Raw genomic sequence first — 16,850 nt, 5'->3', positions numbered from 1 at the left:
TACATGTCACCTTGTTTTCCACCTTCTTTTGGGCATCCACTAGATTGACTTGTGGCATCTACATTCATCAAGGACTTGTCAACATATGAGAAGGCTTTAGAGGTAGCATCCATAGCATACTACATATGAATTCCTCATCCATCTTCCTATCCACAATGAGAAGTATACTTGCACCTATACTTGTTGTATCTTCTTTCTAAAGGGAGAAATGTTATTTGTAGGTATCAGATACTTTTTTGTCTTCATGACATCCTTGCAGGAGATTATTCAATATGGGGGCATAACATCATGTATTTTTTCTTATGGGAGATATATGCTTGTACATGCATGATGTATGTCATACTAGGGGGGTCTTGATTTCTCCATCCTTGCATGCATCTTGTATTTCTTCATCTCTCTTGGAGGTTTTTCCCATGAGGTTTTCCCTAATTCACTATTTTCAGAGAGATTTCATTTCATTGCATTGCATCACATTGTATGTAAAGCATTCCATTTGTACATGGGTACCTAACATGGCCTAATACTCGGGACCCACATTGCATCTTGCATTTAGCTTTGTGAGCTTAAGTGCATTCCCCTAAGTTGCACTTAAGGGGGGTGTTAGTGTAAATAATTAATTATTATTACACTTTACTTAAGTTTACTTAGGAATATCCATAGTCATATGAGTTGTATTATTGAAAACACAAGAGTAAGCAACTTATTTGAGCACATGGTGTCTACAACATCTTTTTGTGAGACACACCTATGTAAACTTACCCTCTCATCATTGCAAAAACTCCTATGGTCAATGGAGGATAATCCACCATTGGTGAAAATGTGCTGAGTTGTAATCCTTATTTCTTGTGTGACTTCTAGACATATTAGTTGCCCTTATATACAGGCACCCTCTATGATCCATCATCCAATCATCTGATATCCATTCTCACTTGATCGTCATTTGTCTATCTTATGCTATCTACTAAGCTTCTTGATCTTGACATTGAATTATTGCCTTAGAAAAATTCTTACATGGTATCAGAGCTATACCAAATTCTTAAAAGAATGAATCTGATCACCTTCTTGTTTATCCTCTTCTTTTCTAGAAACTTATCTTGGAATCCATTACTTAGGTCATTTACCTAATCCTCTCCTAGTATTAAATGATCCAACTCATCGATCCTTATCTTCAACATGATTTCCATATCCTAAGAAATCAACTTAGCCGAGTGGAAATTATGATCTCTCATAAAGTGTTAAAATGATGTTCCTCATCCAACACTAAGTTTTGACACTTGGTCATCACTGGTTTACTCAGTCGCCACTAAATTTCTTGCTTGGCAAATAAATTGTCACTTGGTCAACAATAATTCTACTTAGCTTGTACTAGCCCTTGGTCGAAATTAGCATCATTCAGCATATACTTCAAGTTCATTAATATTTTGGTATTTTACTCAGTCAATCCTATGTATTTGATCTATCTTTGATCACATCTTCAAGGATTTAGCATTACATGTCTTCTCCACTTGCAACATGATTTAAACAATCACTTTATCTTGTCAAAGTCCAATTGATCAAGTGTCCATTCATAGTTTCCTCTTTATAACTCAACCTTTCCTCTAGATACTTTTGTTATGAACAAGTTCTCAAATCCATTTCATCAATCAAATAGATATGACACTCAGATCAAGTAGAAAATTGTCTCACCAATAGGTTTGACATCAATGAAAACATAATAATTAGTCCTATTGTAGTTTCCAATTGGATCATGATCTTATCTCCTCCTAGCTCAAGGGAGTAAACCATTTATGGATCCACATGTTTGGGTGGTAAATATTTGTGAGGTATTGTTTGAGTTTTCATCGATGGCTTTATTTGGATCCTTCTTAAGGAGTTGTTGAAGATTGATTATTGAATTCTATTTGCAACATTTCATTGAAAGAAATATATGTAATATTATAATGTAAAATCTTGAAGAAAGTACAAGTTATTTGTATATGTATCATGAAATGAAAAACTATGTAAACGGGTAAAGGTTAACTCTAGGAGAAATGAAGGGATATGTGAATATATTTTATAATTCAAAGGATAAATGAATTTATATCGTGACATTGTATACACCTTGTATCTAGACAAGTGTATGATGTATATAAGATCCGTGTACTCTACATAATGTTATGAAACAAAATATCTAAGAAATTTTTGAATAGAAGATAAATTGGTTTGCATGTATGTTTGATGATTTTAATCTATCTCATGTATCCTTATTGCAAGTTAAGTAGATGCATTTAATTATATGGATTATGACATTAGTTCCTAATTTGGAAATGGATATTAGAATGCATAATATATCAAATCATAAGTAGATGTAAAACTAATAGATGGATTAACTTAAGTAGTAAGGATGAATTTTAGTAAGGAAATTAAGCAAGCAATGGATAAAGAATACTCGTTGAATTGATTGGATGATAAAAGCTAACTCTTGAACTTGGAAACTATGTAATGGTATTCAAAGGTGATATTAGGGAACCTATTAGGACGTTACGTCTATAATTAAGTGAACTTAATAAGAAAAAATGTTTAAAAAATTTATTCACCAAACTTAGCAACATTTAGACTTATCCTAGGTTCCCTGGTGAGGGCAATACATTTGGTATCAGAGCCCTCGATTGCTACATTGGGAGTTATGAGGCTTATTATGATTAGGAAAAGAAAGAGAAGGGGAATTTATCAAACAATATATAACTTGTTTCCTATTAATCCTTAGGATGCCTCCTAATGCATTGAAAGAAGTAGGGAGTAAAGATCTTCCCAAATTTTCAACAAGAAATTTCTCAACGTGAATAAGTAAAACAAATCATGATCGTAAGGGCCTAAACTCTAAAAAATAATTGAAAACTAGGGGATAGGTGTAAAATAGACATTATAGGAGAAATACTTCATCTTGCTGGTGACAAGAAAAAGAGAGTTTGCAAGGAAGTCTAGAATATTTTTCTAGTTAGTATATATATATATATATATATATATATATATATATATATATATATATATATATATATATATATATATTCTTTTTTGGACATTTCCCCCTCATTTGTGGGAAGATATTTCAATATATATGGTCAAAATGATAAGATTAGGGAATATAAAATTAGTAACAATGTAACGAATCTGTCACATTTCTATTTGATAGATCAAGCTAGAGATGCAACATCTTTCACATATCTAATTGAAGGTAAATTTTCTTTTCCATCTCAACTTGAACATACATAATCTCTTCCATCTCCAATTAAAGACACACCATACAGCTCATCTCACTAAATATTTTGATGAAGTCCCTAATGTTTGAGTAACTTTTCCATAGTAGAATGACTCAGATACTATTATATAAAATGTCTAATTATTTGTTGATATTGATATAAAAATATTTTTAAATTAACAAATGATAAGACTCTTAAATATAGTTGTCACATATATGTAAAGCCCTGCCAAAGGATCTAAAAGAATTAACCTAAAGTTTTACTAAGTTTGCTAAACATTTTTTTTTTAAAAACAAGAAAGATAATCATACACATCAAATACATAGTAGTGGAAGCAACAACATACAATCAAATTAAGGGTTCATTTTCAAGAGAGACGAATTTGGATGCGAATTTTGGGAGCAAAGTTGGAAGCAAATTTTGGAAAGAAAAATTTGGAAAAATTGCTAGAGAAAAGTTCTTGGATAGAAGCAAATTCTCTCGCATATCTTCTGGGCATCATGCTTTGGCATCATAACTAAGTAGGTTCTTGAGTTTTATGCACCTAGTTAAAATTATGTTATTTAGATAATATTGTCTTCTTCATGATTGTTCAGATTGAATTCTCTAGATTTTGTTGTATGATTTTTCGTTCTTTTGTTTGAATCTTATGATACTCGTATTGTATCTCATCTATATAATAAGATTGAAAGGAAAATAAATCCATTTAAAAATCTCATCCATAGGTAAAAATAAATTGTATTTAAATGGGAAGGGTTTGAGATTTAAAAGAAAATTTAATTTACAAACTAGAATGTTAATCAAATTTTCCTATAAGATAATTTGGGAAAGATTTGAAATTAAAAATGAAAATTCTAAGTTGAAAATTCGAGTGGTTGGTTGTAATTTTTCTATCAAATTATATTTACAAATGATATTATACACACACACACACACACACACACACACACATAATTGTAGGGAGGGGTTGTTTTAATTAAACAAAATCATATATTAAAAAATTATTGTGGGACGAAGTTCATATAATTTAAATTTTATAAAAAAATTTATATATATATATATATATATATATATATATATATATATATATATATATATATATATATATATATATATATATATATATATATATATATATATATATATATATATATATATATATATATATATAACATTGGGGAGGGGGTTTTATCCGCCCCCTCAACTTACCTTATTAACTTAGCAGCTCATACTTGCCTACATGCATAGACTGAGTTGTTGCATGCAACAACAGTACCAATTGCCACTGGTGGCAGAAGCTAAGTTTGTAGCAACAACTTGTCTTAAAAGTTCGACAGCCTATGTAAATATTAAAGGATGTGCATAGTTTTTTAAAAAAAAGTCTTAACTTATTAAATTTGTTAATAGTTTTTAAATATTAATTTTTAATTATTATTTTAATTAATATTATTTATTTAAAAGTTTTAATAATATTGTTAATTAATAATATTATTAATAAGATTTTAGTATTACTTAATTATATTTATTAATGGATTTTAATAATATTTATTAATTTAAATAATAATTCATTTTTAAATATTATTATTATTTAATGAAATTATTTTATTGATGACTAGTAATTGAGATATTTATGTAATTATTAACTAATTTATTTAATTATAATTTAATTAAGTTATTTGATAATGGAAGTTACTTAATGAAATTTTAATTTATTTAGATAATCGACAATATTGATCTTAATAAATTGTGAATCATTTTAGTTTAAATAAATATAATTAATTGGTTCGGATGGTTTATATAGGCTTCCAAGAGTAAGCCTAAGTCTAGAGGGGTGGATGTAGTGCCTACCCTAGTTTACATTTTTGCTATTGTTGCCGAACTTTTTTAGGCCAGTTTTATGCTTGATTATCAGTAGCATTATTTTGAGATTATCAGATATTGTTTTGCATTCAATTTATTATATAATGAGATTACTTGGTACTCTATATTTCATGTATGCATGATGATTATTCGTTGATTTCAGTTATTGATGATGATTATCATATGTGTTTTCTTATGGATACTTACCCCATACTACATGTGTATGGTGTGCATGTTTGTTTTCTTTATGTATGGTGTTTCTAATGTGGTTAAGGAAGGGAGTTGTAGTCACCTACTAGTTGGGATCTACATGATGCACCACTTCCTATCATTGCATGTTTAGCTTAGAATATTGTGTTTGTACATGCATGGATTTTATGTAGGTTGCAGGTACTAGGTATCGACTTCCTTGAATTGCCAAGATGAGTGTAGCCTATCACATTATCTCAATGGTAAGAGAGGAGAGATAAATTCTTGAGTCCAAATCCTAAACCTTTAAGTCATTTGTCCTAATTGAAAATTAGGACAAGTATCTGAGTCGAGTACCATCTGAATGCGTCAAATGATATTAATTCATGATTATAACCATTTAGTTTGATTTTGTATGTGTTTTTCTATGATGGATTTTCGTATGTTTTTTATTAGGAAAGCAGGTTTTACAGGGATCCTGAAACCCAAAGTTTTACAGCAGAAAACAACTTAAAGCAAAAAAGACAGAAAAAAAGCTACCTCAAAAGGCCATAAACAAAAAGGCCTGAAGCCTGAGAAACAAAGGCCAGGAACAGAGCCTGGCAGGCAGACTAGTGTCCCTTCTTTTCCATTGCCTGCAGGGTTTCTGCAGCGTCATTTTCCTTCTGGTTGGCCTCTTCCTCCTGGATCATGGGTAGGAAATGCATCTGATCCCCCTGACTTTTCTGGATTCCAGTCTCTTTCTGAGGATCTTCCCAGCTAGTTCCATGCTCTGTACTCTGCTCCACGTTCCCCACAAGACCGACATTGGTTAGATAGTCCCCCAGATTAACAATGTTTTCATTCAAGGTATGGAGGGTATCCATAATCTTTTTAGTCACAATCAGGTGGACAGAATCCAACCTTTGGACCTTCTGCTCAAGCTGGGTGATTCTGTCCTCCTGATTGTCTCTGGGGTCCTGGCTTCTGTCTTTTTCCTAGCTACCCACCTGGTCTTTACTACCTCTGGCCTCATGATCCTTGACATCCCCCCTATTGTGGGTCTGGTTGGACCTGTCCTTCAGAGTCTCAATTTCTTGAAAAAGCCATTTAATGGAGCAAAAATTGTCAATTAGGTTGTTCTTTGCATTGTTGAAAAAGTTGAAACCCATTTCACGAACATTGTCAGAGAGAACCAGAAGAGTTAGGTCAAGGAGCTCGTCATAGTGGGTGCTACTGTCGAGATCTCCCAACACCTGGATTTTAGCAGGTTCTCTGACAATGCCCATACTGACCCTATCCACATTAAAATTGCTCCAAGCTCTTCTCTTATTTTTCCTGATGGCCTCCCCCCCTTTTCAACCATGATTTCTATCATCTCTTCTGGTGGCGAAATGGGGACCTCTAGGGGGGAGGTGGGCGTAGTAGGGCTAGGGGGCAAATCGGTGTGGTCACTGAGATGATCATGGGTTGGGGTCTGGTCCAATTTTCTTTTCTTGGGGTTATCCTAGGTTACCAAGGGGGTCACCTCCTTCTTGTCATTATCTTTCTCCTTGTCGTCTTCCAACTCACTTTCCTTCTCTGCCACTGAATTTGCCTCCTTCAACTCCATATCCGACTCATCACTAGACTCCTTAGGATAAGGGGAAGGGGGGTTAGGTGAAGGGCACCTGGGGCTCTTCCTGCTAGGGAAGCAGGGAGAGGGATTGGCTTTTGGGGTTTCAGACTTGACAGATTTCACAACGCACACTTCCCCTGAGTCTGAGCTGGCGATGTCCTCCGAGGAGCCACCCGAAACCCCAATGGACTTGACTCTTGTCTGGGTTTTTAGAAACTCAAAAATGAGGAGAAAAAGACCTTCATGAAGGGCAGGGTTCTTGACATGACATTTCTTGTAACTCTCTATATTCTTATTCATAGAAGTATAAATATAGAAAGGAAAGGAGATTTTCACTTTATGTCTAAAATGATTAAGTAGAACAAAATGATGGGTCCTGACTTTATCAAACTTGGGCTCCAAAGTGACATACTCTATGATGATCCTCATAACATGCCCCCGAATCTTTGGTGTTTTCGTATGTTGTTTTATGAGTCTTTGGTGTATTTTCTATTAATTAAGTCAAAAGTTAAAAGATTATATTAATGATTTAATTTAATAAAAAATTATTATGACACTTTAATATTTAATTGTATTTAACTAATTGAGAAATTAATTAAATAAAAAGAATTAAATTTGGAGATGAAAGTTATAAGAATAAATTTAGAACGTGATAATATTTAGTTAATTTAATAATAATATATTTAGAGTTCATTTTTAAATAAATGCTAAATATTATTATTATTTAAGTTAATAAATATTTTATCAATTAAGTTTCTAAAATAAATTAAAAAGTGAAAAGATATTAATTTATTAAAAAGATTTAAGTTCACATGATGCGTGCATGAGATTAAAATTTAAAAAAAAATAATTAAAAGATCAAACATGTGAATTTAATAAAGATATTTTAAATTACATAAAGTGCACATGAGATTTAAAAGTTAATAAATTAATTGAAAATGAAGTCAAATGGAAAATTAAATAAAGTTATTTAATAATTCATTTGACGTGCATGAAAACATGTGAATTTGAGGAGAGAACTCCTTATCACCAAATTAAGGGGTCATTTTCAAGAGACACAAATTTGGACGCAAATTTGGAAGTGTGTTTTGGAAAGGAAATTTTGGGAAAACTATTAAAGAAAAGTTCTTAGATAGAAGCAAATTCTCTCGCAAATCTTCTAGGCATCATGATTTAGCATCAAAACCAGGTAGGTTCTTGAGTTTTATGCACCTAGTTAAAATTATGTTATTTAGATAATCCTATCTTCTTTGTGATTGTTGAGGTTGAATTCTTTGAATTTCATTCTATGATTCTTTCATTCTCTTATCTGAATCTTATGATGCTCATATTGTATCTCATCTGTATAATAAGATTGAAAGGAAAATAAATCCATTTAAAAACCTCATCCTTGGGTAAAAGGAAATTGTATTTAAACAGTAAGGGTTTGAGATTTAAAAGAAAATTTAATTTACAAACAAGAATGTTAATTGAATTTTCCTATTAGATAATTTGGGAAAGATTTGAAATTTAAAATAGAAATTCTAAGTTGAAAATTTGGGTGGTTGGTTGTAATTTTTCTATCAGATTATATTTACAAATGATATTTTTAAAAAATATATATATTAAAATGTTATTATTGTGGTGAGGGGTTGTTTTAATTAAACAAAATCATATATTAAAAAAAATTATGGGATGAAGTTCATATATATATATATATATATATATACCAACCCCCCCCCCCCCCCCCCCAAACTTACCTGATTAACTTGGCAGCTTGTACTTGCCTACGTGCCCAGACTAAGCTGTTGCATGCGGTAGTAGTACCAACTACTGGCGGTGGCAGCAGCTAAGTTTGTAGCCACAACTTGTTTTAAAAGGCCGACGACCTATGTAAATATTAAAGGATGTACATAGTTTTTTTTCTTAAGTTTTAAATTATTAAATTTGTTAATAATTTTTAAATATTAATTTTTTATTATTATTTTAATTAATATTATTTATTTAAAAGTTTTAATAATATTGTTAATTAATAATATTACTAATAAGATTTTAGTATTACTTAATTATATTTATTAATGAATTTTAATAATATTTATTAATTTAAAAAATAATGCATTTTAAATATAATTATTATTTAATGAAATTATTTTATTAATGACTAGTAATTACTGATATATTTATGTAATTATTAACTAATTTATTTAATTGTAATTTAATTAAGTTATTTGATAATGGAAGTTACTCAATGAAATTTTAGTTTATTTAGATAATCGATAATGTTGATCTTAATAAATTGTGAATCATTTTAGTTTAAATCAATATAATTATCTCCCTAATTATTTTTGGAAAATTGATTTAATATAATGGGAGGGTAATTTTTATATTTTATTCACTAAGTATTTTTGGAAAATTGATTTAATATAATGGGAGGGTAATTTTTATATTTTATTCAGAGAGATAAATAGGTTAACGTATAAGGGTTAACTGAGAATCTTTTACCTGTAACATACTTGAAAACGAGAATTGAAAGAACCTTCCATTAACTCAATAGTATGTCTTCAACTTAAACCAAACTATTAGACTATTATGGTTTCAATGTATTGTCTATGCTTTGGAGGTTTTGGGGTTGTTTAGATATTGACTAGTTTAGGTTGTTACTAGAGGCTCAGGGGTTGTCTGATTGTGATGTTATGATGTCTTGATCTTGATCTTTTTAAAACCCAACCATGGTAATGCGATGGCATGCTCTATGATGTGTGTGGATTATTGATTGTTATTGCTTTCTAGTTTCCTTGTGTGAAGCTAAGTTGTATTTATATGAGATACCTGACTTAACCATTTTTGAGTCATCAATCAATTATATTTGATTTGCTTTCTAGTTGCTTTGAGAGGACTAAGGTGTTTTGTATGATTTATTCTTGATGATGTTATGTTGTGACATGTTTGACTTGACCATTTTGGAGTCTTCGATCAATATTATTATTGGGATACTTTCTGGTTACTCATTGAGAACCGATGGATCTTATTATCTACCTTTGATGCTTTTTAATTGCTTGTTGAGAATTGTTGTGATTATTATGATTATCTTTTGGTGCTTTCCAATTGTTTGTGGAGAATTGATGCGAATATTGTGGATTGTCTTTTGATACTTTTCAGTCGCTTGTATAGGGCTGAGGTGATTTTTATATGATTATTGATTTGTGCTTTTATTAAACCTAGGGTAGGTTATTTATATGTAGTGTCGAGAAATGGCTTGCAATGGAGGAATGGGTGCCTTAAGTGGCTCTAGGAATAACCCATTGTAAGTTGTTTTAATAAGTGAAAACATTTACATTAAATGAGAGTAAAATGAACCTGATAAGAGTCTTGTATGTTCTTAGCCATGCTTCGAGTGCTAGTATAGACTAGTATGGGAGTAGGGAGAATGCTTAGTTATGACCTTGCATTCTATAGTATGCCTTGTCAATATGAGAGGATACTAGTGGTTTCAATGGGATCACTAGGGACCTGGGAGTCCTAAGGGACTGCTTGGGTAACTTTGAATGTGATTCGTGTGATGACACTTTCCCACTTACATAGTAGGTTTTCTATGTGTCTTTGTGTGCCTCTGAGTCTATATGTCAATCTATGTTGGAACCTTTGAGTTAGTATACTTTTAGGATTTCTTGGACTTAGAGAGTATTTGTGTTATGTGATTTGATATCCTGTTTGGGACTTGAGACTATCTCCTCAGCACGGTGGGAGTGGGCCATTTAGGTTCCACACAGTCGGTTGGTAGTGTTTTTTACTCTTACCATTGAGATCCATTCATAGTCACCATGGCTAGAGCTTCTTGGGATGCTTATTTATCATGTTTAGGTGGTGTTATTACTGATGCATTTCCTTATATTGATGATTAGTATGTTAGATTTTCTTATGCTTATTTGTAGTATGTTTTAGTAGTGACGTCCCTATTACTATAGTACCAACGATCTTATCGGTGACTTGGGATGTTACACATGGGAGATGGCTAGGGCCCATGATGGTCTTATGATGCTATTGACGGTTGGGAGGAGCTGTGCTCTTAGTTAGTTGTGTTTTTTGATAGATGGTTATATTTCATGTGGATGTGGTAGTTGTTAGACTTAGTATTAGATTAAATTTAAATATAATTCAATGCCATGGGATCCTTAAGAAATGTAACCTGTTATGTATACTTATAGTTGATTGTATGTTGTTGCTTCCGCTACTATGTATTTGATGTCTATGATTATGTTCCATGTTTTTTTTTTTTTTTAAATGTTTAGCAAATTTAGTAAAACTTTAAGTTAATTCTTTTGGATCCCTTGACAGGGTGTTACAACATATGTCAATACGATATAGATATTATTATTTTTAGTTAAATGAAACTAAAAGATGTCAAGTATTTCTTGAAATGAAATGATGAGAGATCTAAAATTTATATCAGTTATTAGTCCACTTAATTTGTTAGCTTTATTTACTTAGATAAGCTTAACAATAATAACGTGATCAAGTTGAGATGACTATCAACTTGTTTTGCTGCTCATGAACTATTGATCTAGATGTAGATAATGCATGCTTAAATAGGAGTGGTAGGCATTATTTAGAGTGAGTGGATAACTACAATCTAAACCTGATGAAGCACAACGCTCTTAAGAACAACAGTCTCCACAGTGATTCCGGGACCGAATCCGAAGAGAACGCCCATGTCCAATCCTTCCCCGGTGGTCGCACATTCATTTTCCTTCGACGACCTCCTCATCTCGTCCAATATGAAGAGCACACACGCGCTCGTCAAATTCCCGTACTCACTCAAAATGTGCCTGGTCGCCCTCATCTTTTTCGGGTCCAGCTCCAATTTCGACTCCACCTGGTTCAGAATTGCCGGACCTCCCGGGTGGACGATCCAGAAGAGATCGTTCCAGTTGGAGATGTTGAACTGCTGGAATGCCTCCACCAGAGCCTTCTCGATGTTCTTCGAGATGAGCTCGGGAACGTCCTTCAACAAGTGGAATGTCAACCCGGCTTCTCTCAGATGCAAATTCATGGAGCCCTCGCTGTCGGGGATAATAGTCTGGGCAGTCCACAGGAGCTCGAAGCAGGGCTTCTCTATTGCAGGAACAGGGTCTGCTCCCACTATCACTGCCGCCGCGCCGTCGCCGAAAAGAGCCTGCCCAACCAAACTGTCGAGATGGGTTTCCGACGGGCCGCGGAAGAATATAGCGGTGATTTCACTGCAAACAACCAGAACTCGGGCACCGCGGTTATTTTCAGCGAGGTCTTTCGCCACTCTGAGGACCGTTCCGCCGGCGAAGCAGCCCTGCTGGTACATCATCACTCTCTTTACGGATGGGCGGAGGCCGAGGAGTTTGGTGAGCTGATAGTCTGCGCCGGGCATGTCGACACCAGTGGTTGTGCAGAAGATGAGGTGGGTAATCTCCGACTTGGGCCGACCCCATTCCTTGATCGCCTTTGCCGCCGCCTCTTTTCCCAAGCGGGGAACTTCGACGACGACAATGTCCTGGCGAGCGTCGAACGAGGGGGCCATGAAAGCGCACATGTTGGGGTTCGCCTTCAACATCTCGTCCGTGTGATGCATGTACCTCTTCTTTATCGTCGACTTCTCGCCTGCAGCAACACAAGAGCAACATTAGAGATGAGTTATCATTAAAATATCAAAGTGGGTGTTTTCCTAAGCATTAATATAAAATTATATATAAGTAATTAGAGAAATAAGTATTTAACATACATATTCTCTTGAACTTCTTCTTGAGCTCGACCTTGTGCTCGCTGTTGGTGATCCTGAAGTAGTAGTCGGGATACTCGCTCTGGGCGATGGCGTTGGGGGGAGTGGCAGTGCCAATGGCGAGGACAGTGGCTGGGCCATCGGCTCTCTGGGCCTTCCTAAAGGCCTCGATCTCCTTTATGCTCATTATCTTCCCTGCAAGTATTTTGGGATAGATGATATGCAGGTAAACAGATCTGAGGACTTGGTGGTGATTTATAGAGGAGTGACATATGAGGAGTGAAATATAGTGAGTATTTATCAGTGCTTGGACAGGAAGGTGGTTGAACATTTGATTGAACACTTCTGGATTGTTATATGCTTTCTCTATTTGCTTGGGCCCCGGCTTAACCACCACATTAAAATGGCTGGTGGTTTGGACCCAGCATGTTGGATAGAAACAATAATTTCTCCCACTAAACAAGCACAATAGTTAGAAAAATCAAAAAAATATAGAACCTTCCCACTGGTAGATTTTTCTTCTTTATTCATAGTTCACATAAGTTCTTTGACTTTGGTGTTCCAAATTTTCTTTCCTTTTAGATTTTTCTTCTTTATTCATATTTCACATATGTTCTTTGACTTTAGTGTATTCTAAAATTTTCTTGCTCATGTATGATTCTGGATTATTCCTAAACCTCCATAAATAGAGGGGGATGTTATTAGTCCTTGTAGAAACTAATGTTTTCACTGAGGGTGAGAATTAATTTTTATAGTCAAAACTCACTACTTCTTAAAGTCTAAAATCACTTTATTTTTAATTCATTTTTCATCTAACAATTCCTAATTTATGATTGGCTAATAAAATTTTTCCTAGGGGTAAAATTAATTTCTCCCCATCAAAAATTAGAGTAACAAATCTCTCGAATGTTCTTGAATTCTCCAAGCTGAACCACAAAGAAACCATGGCTGCAAGCTTCGTTGGCAATTTTGCAAAATCTGATTGCAGACCACCTCTCAATGGTGCTTGTGTCGCAGTGGTCATCTATCTTACATTTGGCACAAGCGCTTTGACATCTTCGTCTGCTCACCTTCAGCTCATTATTCTCCCCTGGAGCTTAGGGTTTCTTAATGTAGGGTTTATCTAAAGAGACAGATATAAGCCTTCAACTAGAGAAATCCTATAAAACTCCAAAACATGAACATTAAGGGAATATTAAACCACAGTAGTTGGCTTTGGCAGCTCAGCAGGCCATTGCAGTCACCCATTCGGCTAGAGCCTGCTACCATAAAAAATGTGATTCATTCCTCTCTAGATTCTATCCGTGGAATTTGATGTGTAGTTCTCTACAATTTTCCAAGAACCACATTAGAGTAGTAATAACAGTCAAGCACAACTAATTTTGGAACATTTGAGATGATATTTGTAGCCTTGGTTCTCTGAAACGACATTTGTATAAAGGTTGGCCATAAATTGGGTAAAGTTTGAATAATTTTTTTATTTTTATTTTTATGGACAACTATCTCTAGCATTTTTTATACATTGGAATAATTAATTTAATAATGACATTTCACTATCTTTCAAAATTTTAATTTTTTTAATATAAATTAGCATATATTTTACAATCTTTAAAAAATTAATTAGTTGTTTTAATATTTGTTAGGGAAAAAAGTAATTTATAAAAAAAAAAATTAGTCATAAACATTAAAGGTCTGTCAAAATGAGTTTTTATAGAGAAACTTATTCTTTGAATTAAATAAAAGATTGAACTTATACCTATATACCTTTAATACATAAGACAGAAAAAATTAAAAATCTATTAAGAAAAAATAGATGAAGATTTTTATTTACACTTAATTTTTTTATTTAAAAAAAAAAATTGCTAAAAAAAATTTGCTTATTGATATAATACGATTAATATTTGAAAAAAGGAAGAACAAGAGTCTCATTTATTAATTTTGTCTAATCATTTTTTTATCATTCATATACTAAAATTAAATTAATTGCTACATTTATTGAATATTTGAAATTATTTTTTTAAGAATTCCTATTTTCAATTAGTATTCATTATTCCTTATTAAATTTATTCATCGGTATGTACATTAAAATGATTTACTTATATACATAATGCACTTTTTAAAAATTATTTACTTCCAATAGAACATTAATATAACATGCAAACTCTAAGTCAACTCAAACTAAATTGAAAACTAAAGTGATTGATTTAGTTTCATAAATTTTAAATCTAAAGACTATTTATCATTCACAAAATTTTATGTCTCTCTAATTTTTTAAACAATTGTATCCAACTCATGTCCTTTAATTTTTTAATTCATATTTTATAATATATATACAAATACTTTATTAAAAAAATTATAAAACAAAAAATTTCACAAATTGCATAGGCAGGGACTCAAGCTTTGTGCACAAAGCTCTTGTTGATGTAATCATTAGTAAGAGCAATAACAATATATAATGATTTATTGTTGTGTATAAGCTTTCTCTATCTGCCCACCTCCACAACCATATTCCATCTATTTCCCATTTGCTATTAAATAATTATAACTTTTTGGCTGATGCAAGATACGTATCCATTGTATCGATGTTTGCATCATTTGCCAGTAGGGTATTGGTTTTTCCAATGTCACACAAATTATCATATATTATTTTCAAATTCCTCCCTCCCCACAACCCCAAGAATCCAATGCCCACCCAAATCAAAATTAAAAACAAATAAAAGACACAGTAGGGTAGAGAAGAATGTGTATTTTAAATGTAATAGACAATGATGTGAGTTGTGAAGTACTTCTCAACCTATTATGTAGTGACATAAATTCATATTTGTCAAATCTCCTCGCAGCTATATCATGTCAAAATTGAAATCATCTAGAGGACATATCTTATGGGAAATCATTTTTTACATATTCATGCACTGTTCTTTTACTACAAAATTATTATAAGTGAAAATATCATGAATAAATTGATAGATTTGTAAATGAGGATAGTACACTAACTACTTACTCAGTCACTATCTTTTAATACAAAATTATTATAAGTGACGAATATCATGAAAAAATTGATAGACAAATCTTTAAATGAGGATAGTACACTAAGGAGTTGCCCTAAACAATGGGAAAATCTGACGGCTTTGACAAACCCCATTAAAAAAATACTAATTTTATGCTCGATTGTATAATCAAATAATTTTTCTTTTTCTTTTTTTCTTTGTTTGGTAAAAGGCCCAAGTTCTATAGGTTATATTAATGAATAAATAAAAGTTACAAATTCTTCATTCAAACAAGCAAATAATGATATCATTTTTCATGTTTTGAAGTTAGTATTTTTTCATAAAGTTTAACGATAATTTATTTAGTTGATAAACTATTTTAGAAGCTTTTTTTAAAGAAAAAAATGTCAAAAGCTTCTTGGTGGGGTTTAAGTTTTTTGACTATGAAAATCACAAGTTATCTTTTTCTACTATTTTGACAAATTACCTCCTTTTTTCTTTATTCTTATCCCTATGTTTTCTGAAAACCCATTTTTTGGGGGGTATCTTCTATCATTTTACCACTTAAAATTATAACTAGGTTTTTAATTTTATTTTGGGAGGCTTCTTATAGGGGAAACTAAGTTGAATTATGTTGATTTTTTTAGTGTACCTCTATTGGTGACTCAAGAGTTTAAATATAACGTTTTGATGTTTGGGCATTTACAGATCTCTTTGTAGAGGCTATGGAGTGCAAAGTGGTTGATAAGTTTCATTTTAAAACAATTGCCTAATAGCCACTATGTTCACCCCTTGATAGTTGCTCACCAAAAAATGTCAATACTTGTGGTAAAATGTCCCAGTAGTCATTATGAAATATCCTGATAATCGCGCAAAAATTGGTCAATCACCAACTAGAAAAACTAAAAAATGATCGACTATTTGTAGATGTGTGATCGGCTATTAGAGGGTATCTATGACAACCCCCTAACAATTATTATACCTCCTAATGATTATTGGGTTAACTAACTCTCTTTTTATAGAAATCATGTAACAGTTCCTTTGACTTGCCTTTTTTATTATGCATGGTCAAGTTATAACTCTTTTATTTACTTTTTAATTTCATGTTATGGAATTGAACTCAACTTTTCACTTGAACTTTGTTTTTGTATTGTTTTCATCAATTTTAGAATTCTGGGGAAGATAATTAAATATTTATCTCATTTAATATTCTCAATTAATGCTTATTTAATTCAATAACTGATATTTTT

General features: G+C 32.3%; 1 protein-coding gene across 1 annotated transcript; it reads right to left on the bottom strand.

The window, feature by feature from the left end:
* Positions 1–11,324: 11,324 nt before the first annotated feature.
* On the bottom strand, positions 11,325–12,860 carry LOC149577815 (chalcone synthase 7-like). Its single transcript, XM_089826023.1, has 2 exons — positions 12,617–12,860; positions 11,325–12,495 (listed from the first exon to the last, which is right to left on the bottom strand). The coding sequence occupies exons 1-2, from the start codon at positions 12,798–12,800 to the stop codon at positions 11,495–11,497; spliced, it is 1,185 nt and encodes a 394-aa protein (XP_089682149.1). The 5' UTR covers positions 12,801–12,860; the 3' UTR covers positions 11,325–11,494.
* Positions 12,861–16,850: the final 3,990 nt, after the last annotated feature.

This window comes from Cupressus sempervirens, chromosome 1 (genome assembly GCF_028749045.1).
Source record: "Cupressus sempervirens isolate cs-2001-9-10 chromosome 1, ASM2874904v1, whole genome shotgun sequence".
Taxonomy (NCBI): Eukaryota; Viridiplantae; Streptophyta; class Pinopsida; order Cupressales; family Cupressaceae; genus Cupressus; species Cupressus sempervirens.
The sequence above is the reverse complement of the archived record's forward strand: the minus strand, read 5'-3'. Positions and strand labels throughout refer to the sequence as shown.

Coding starts and splice junctions, on each gene's coding strand:
- LOC149577815 (XM_089826023.1), bottom strand. CDS start 12,800: ATGAGCATAAAGGAGATCGAGGCCTTTAGGAAGGCCCAGAGAGCCGAT. Junction 12,496..12,616: donor GAAGAAGTTCAAGAGAATAT/GTATGTTAAATA, acceptor GTGTTGCTGCAG/GCGAGAAGTCGACGATAAAG.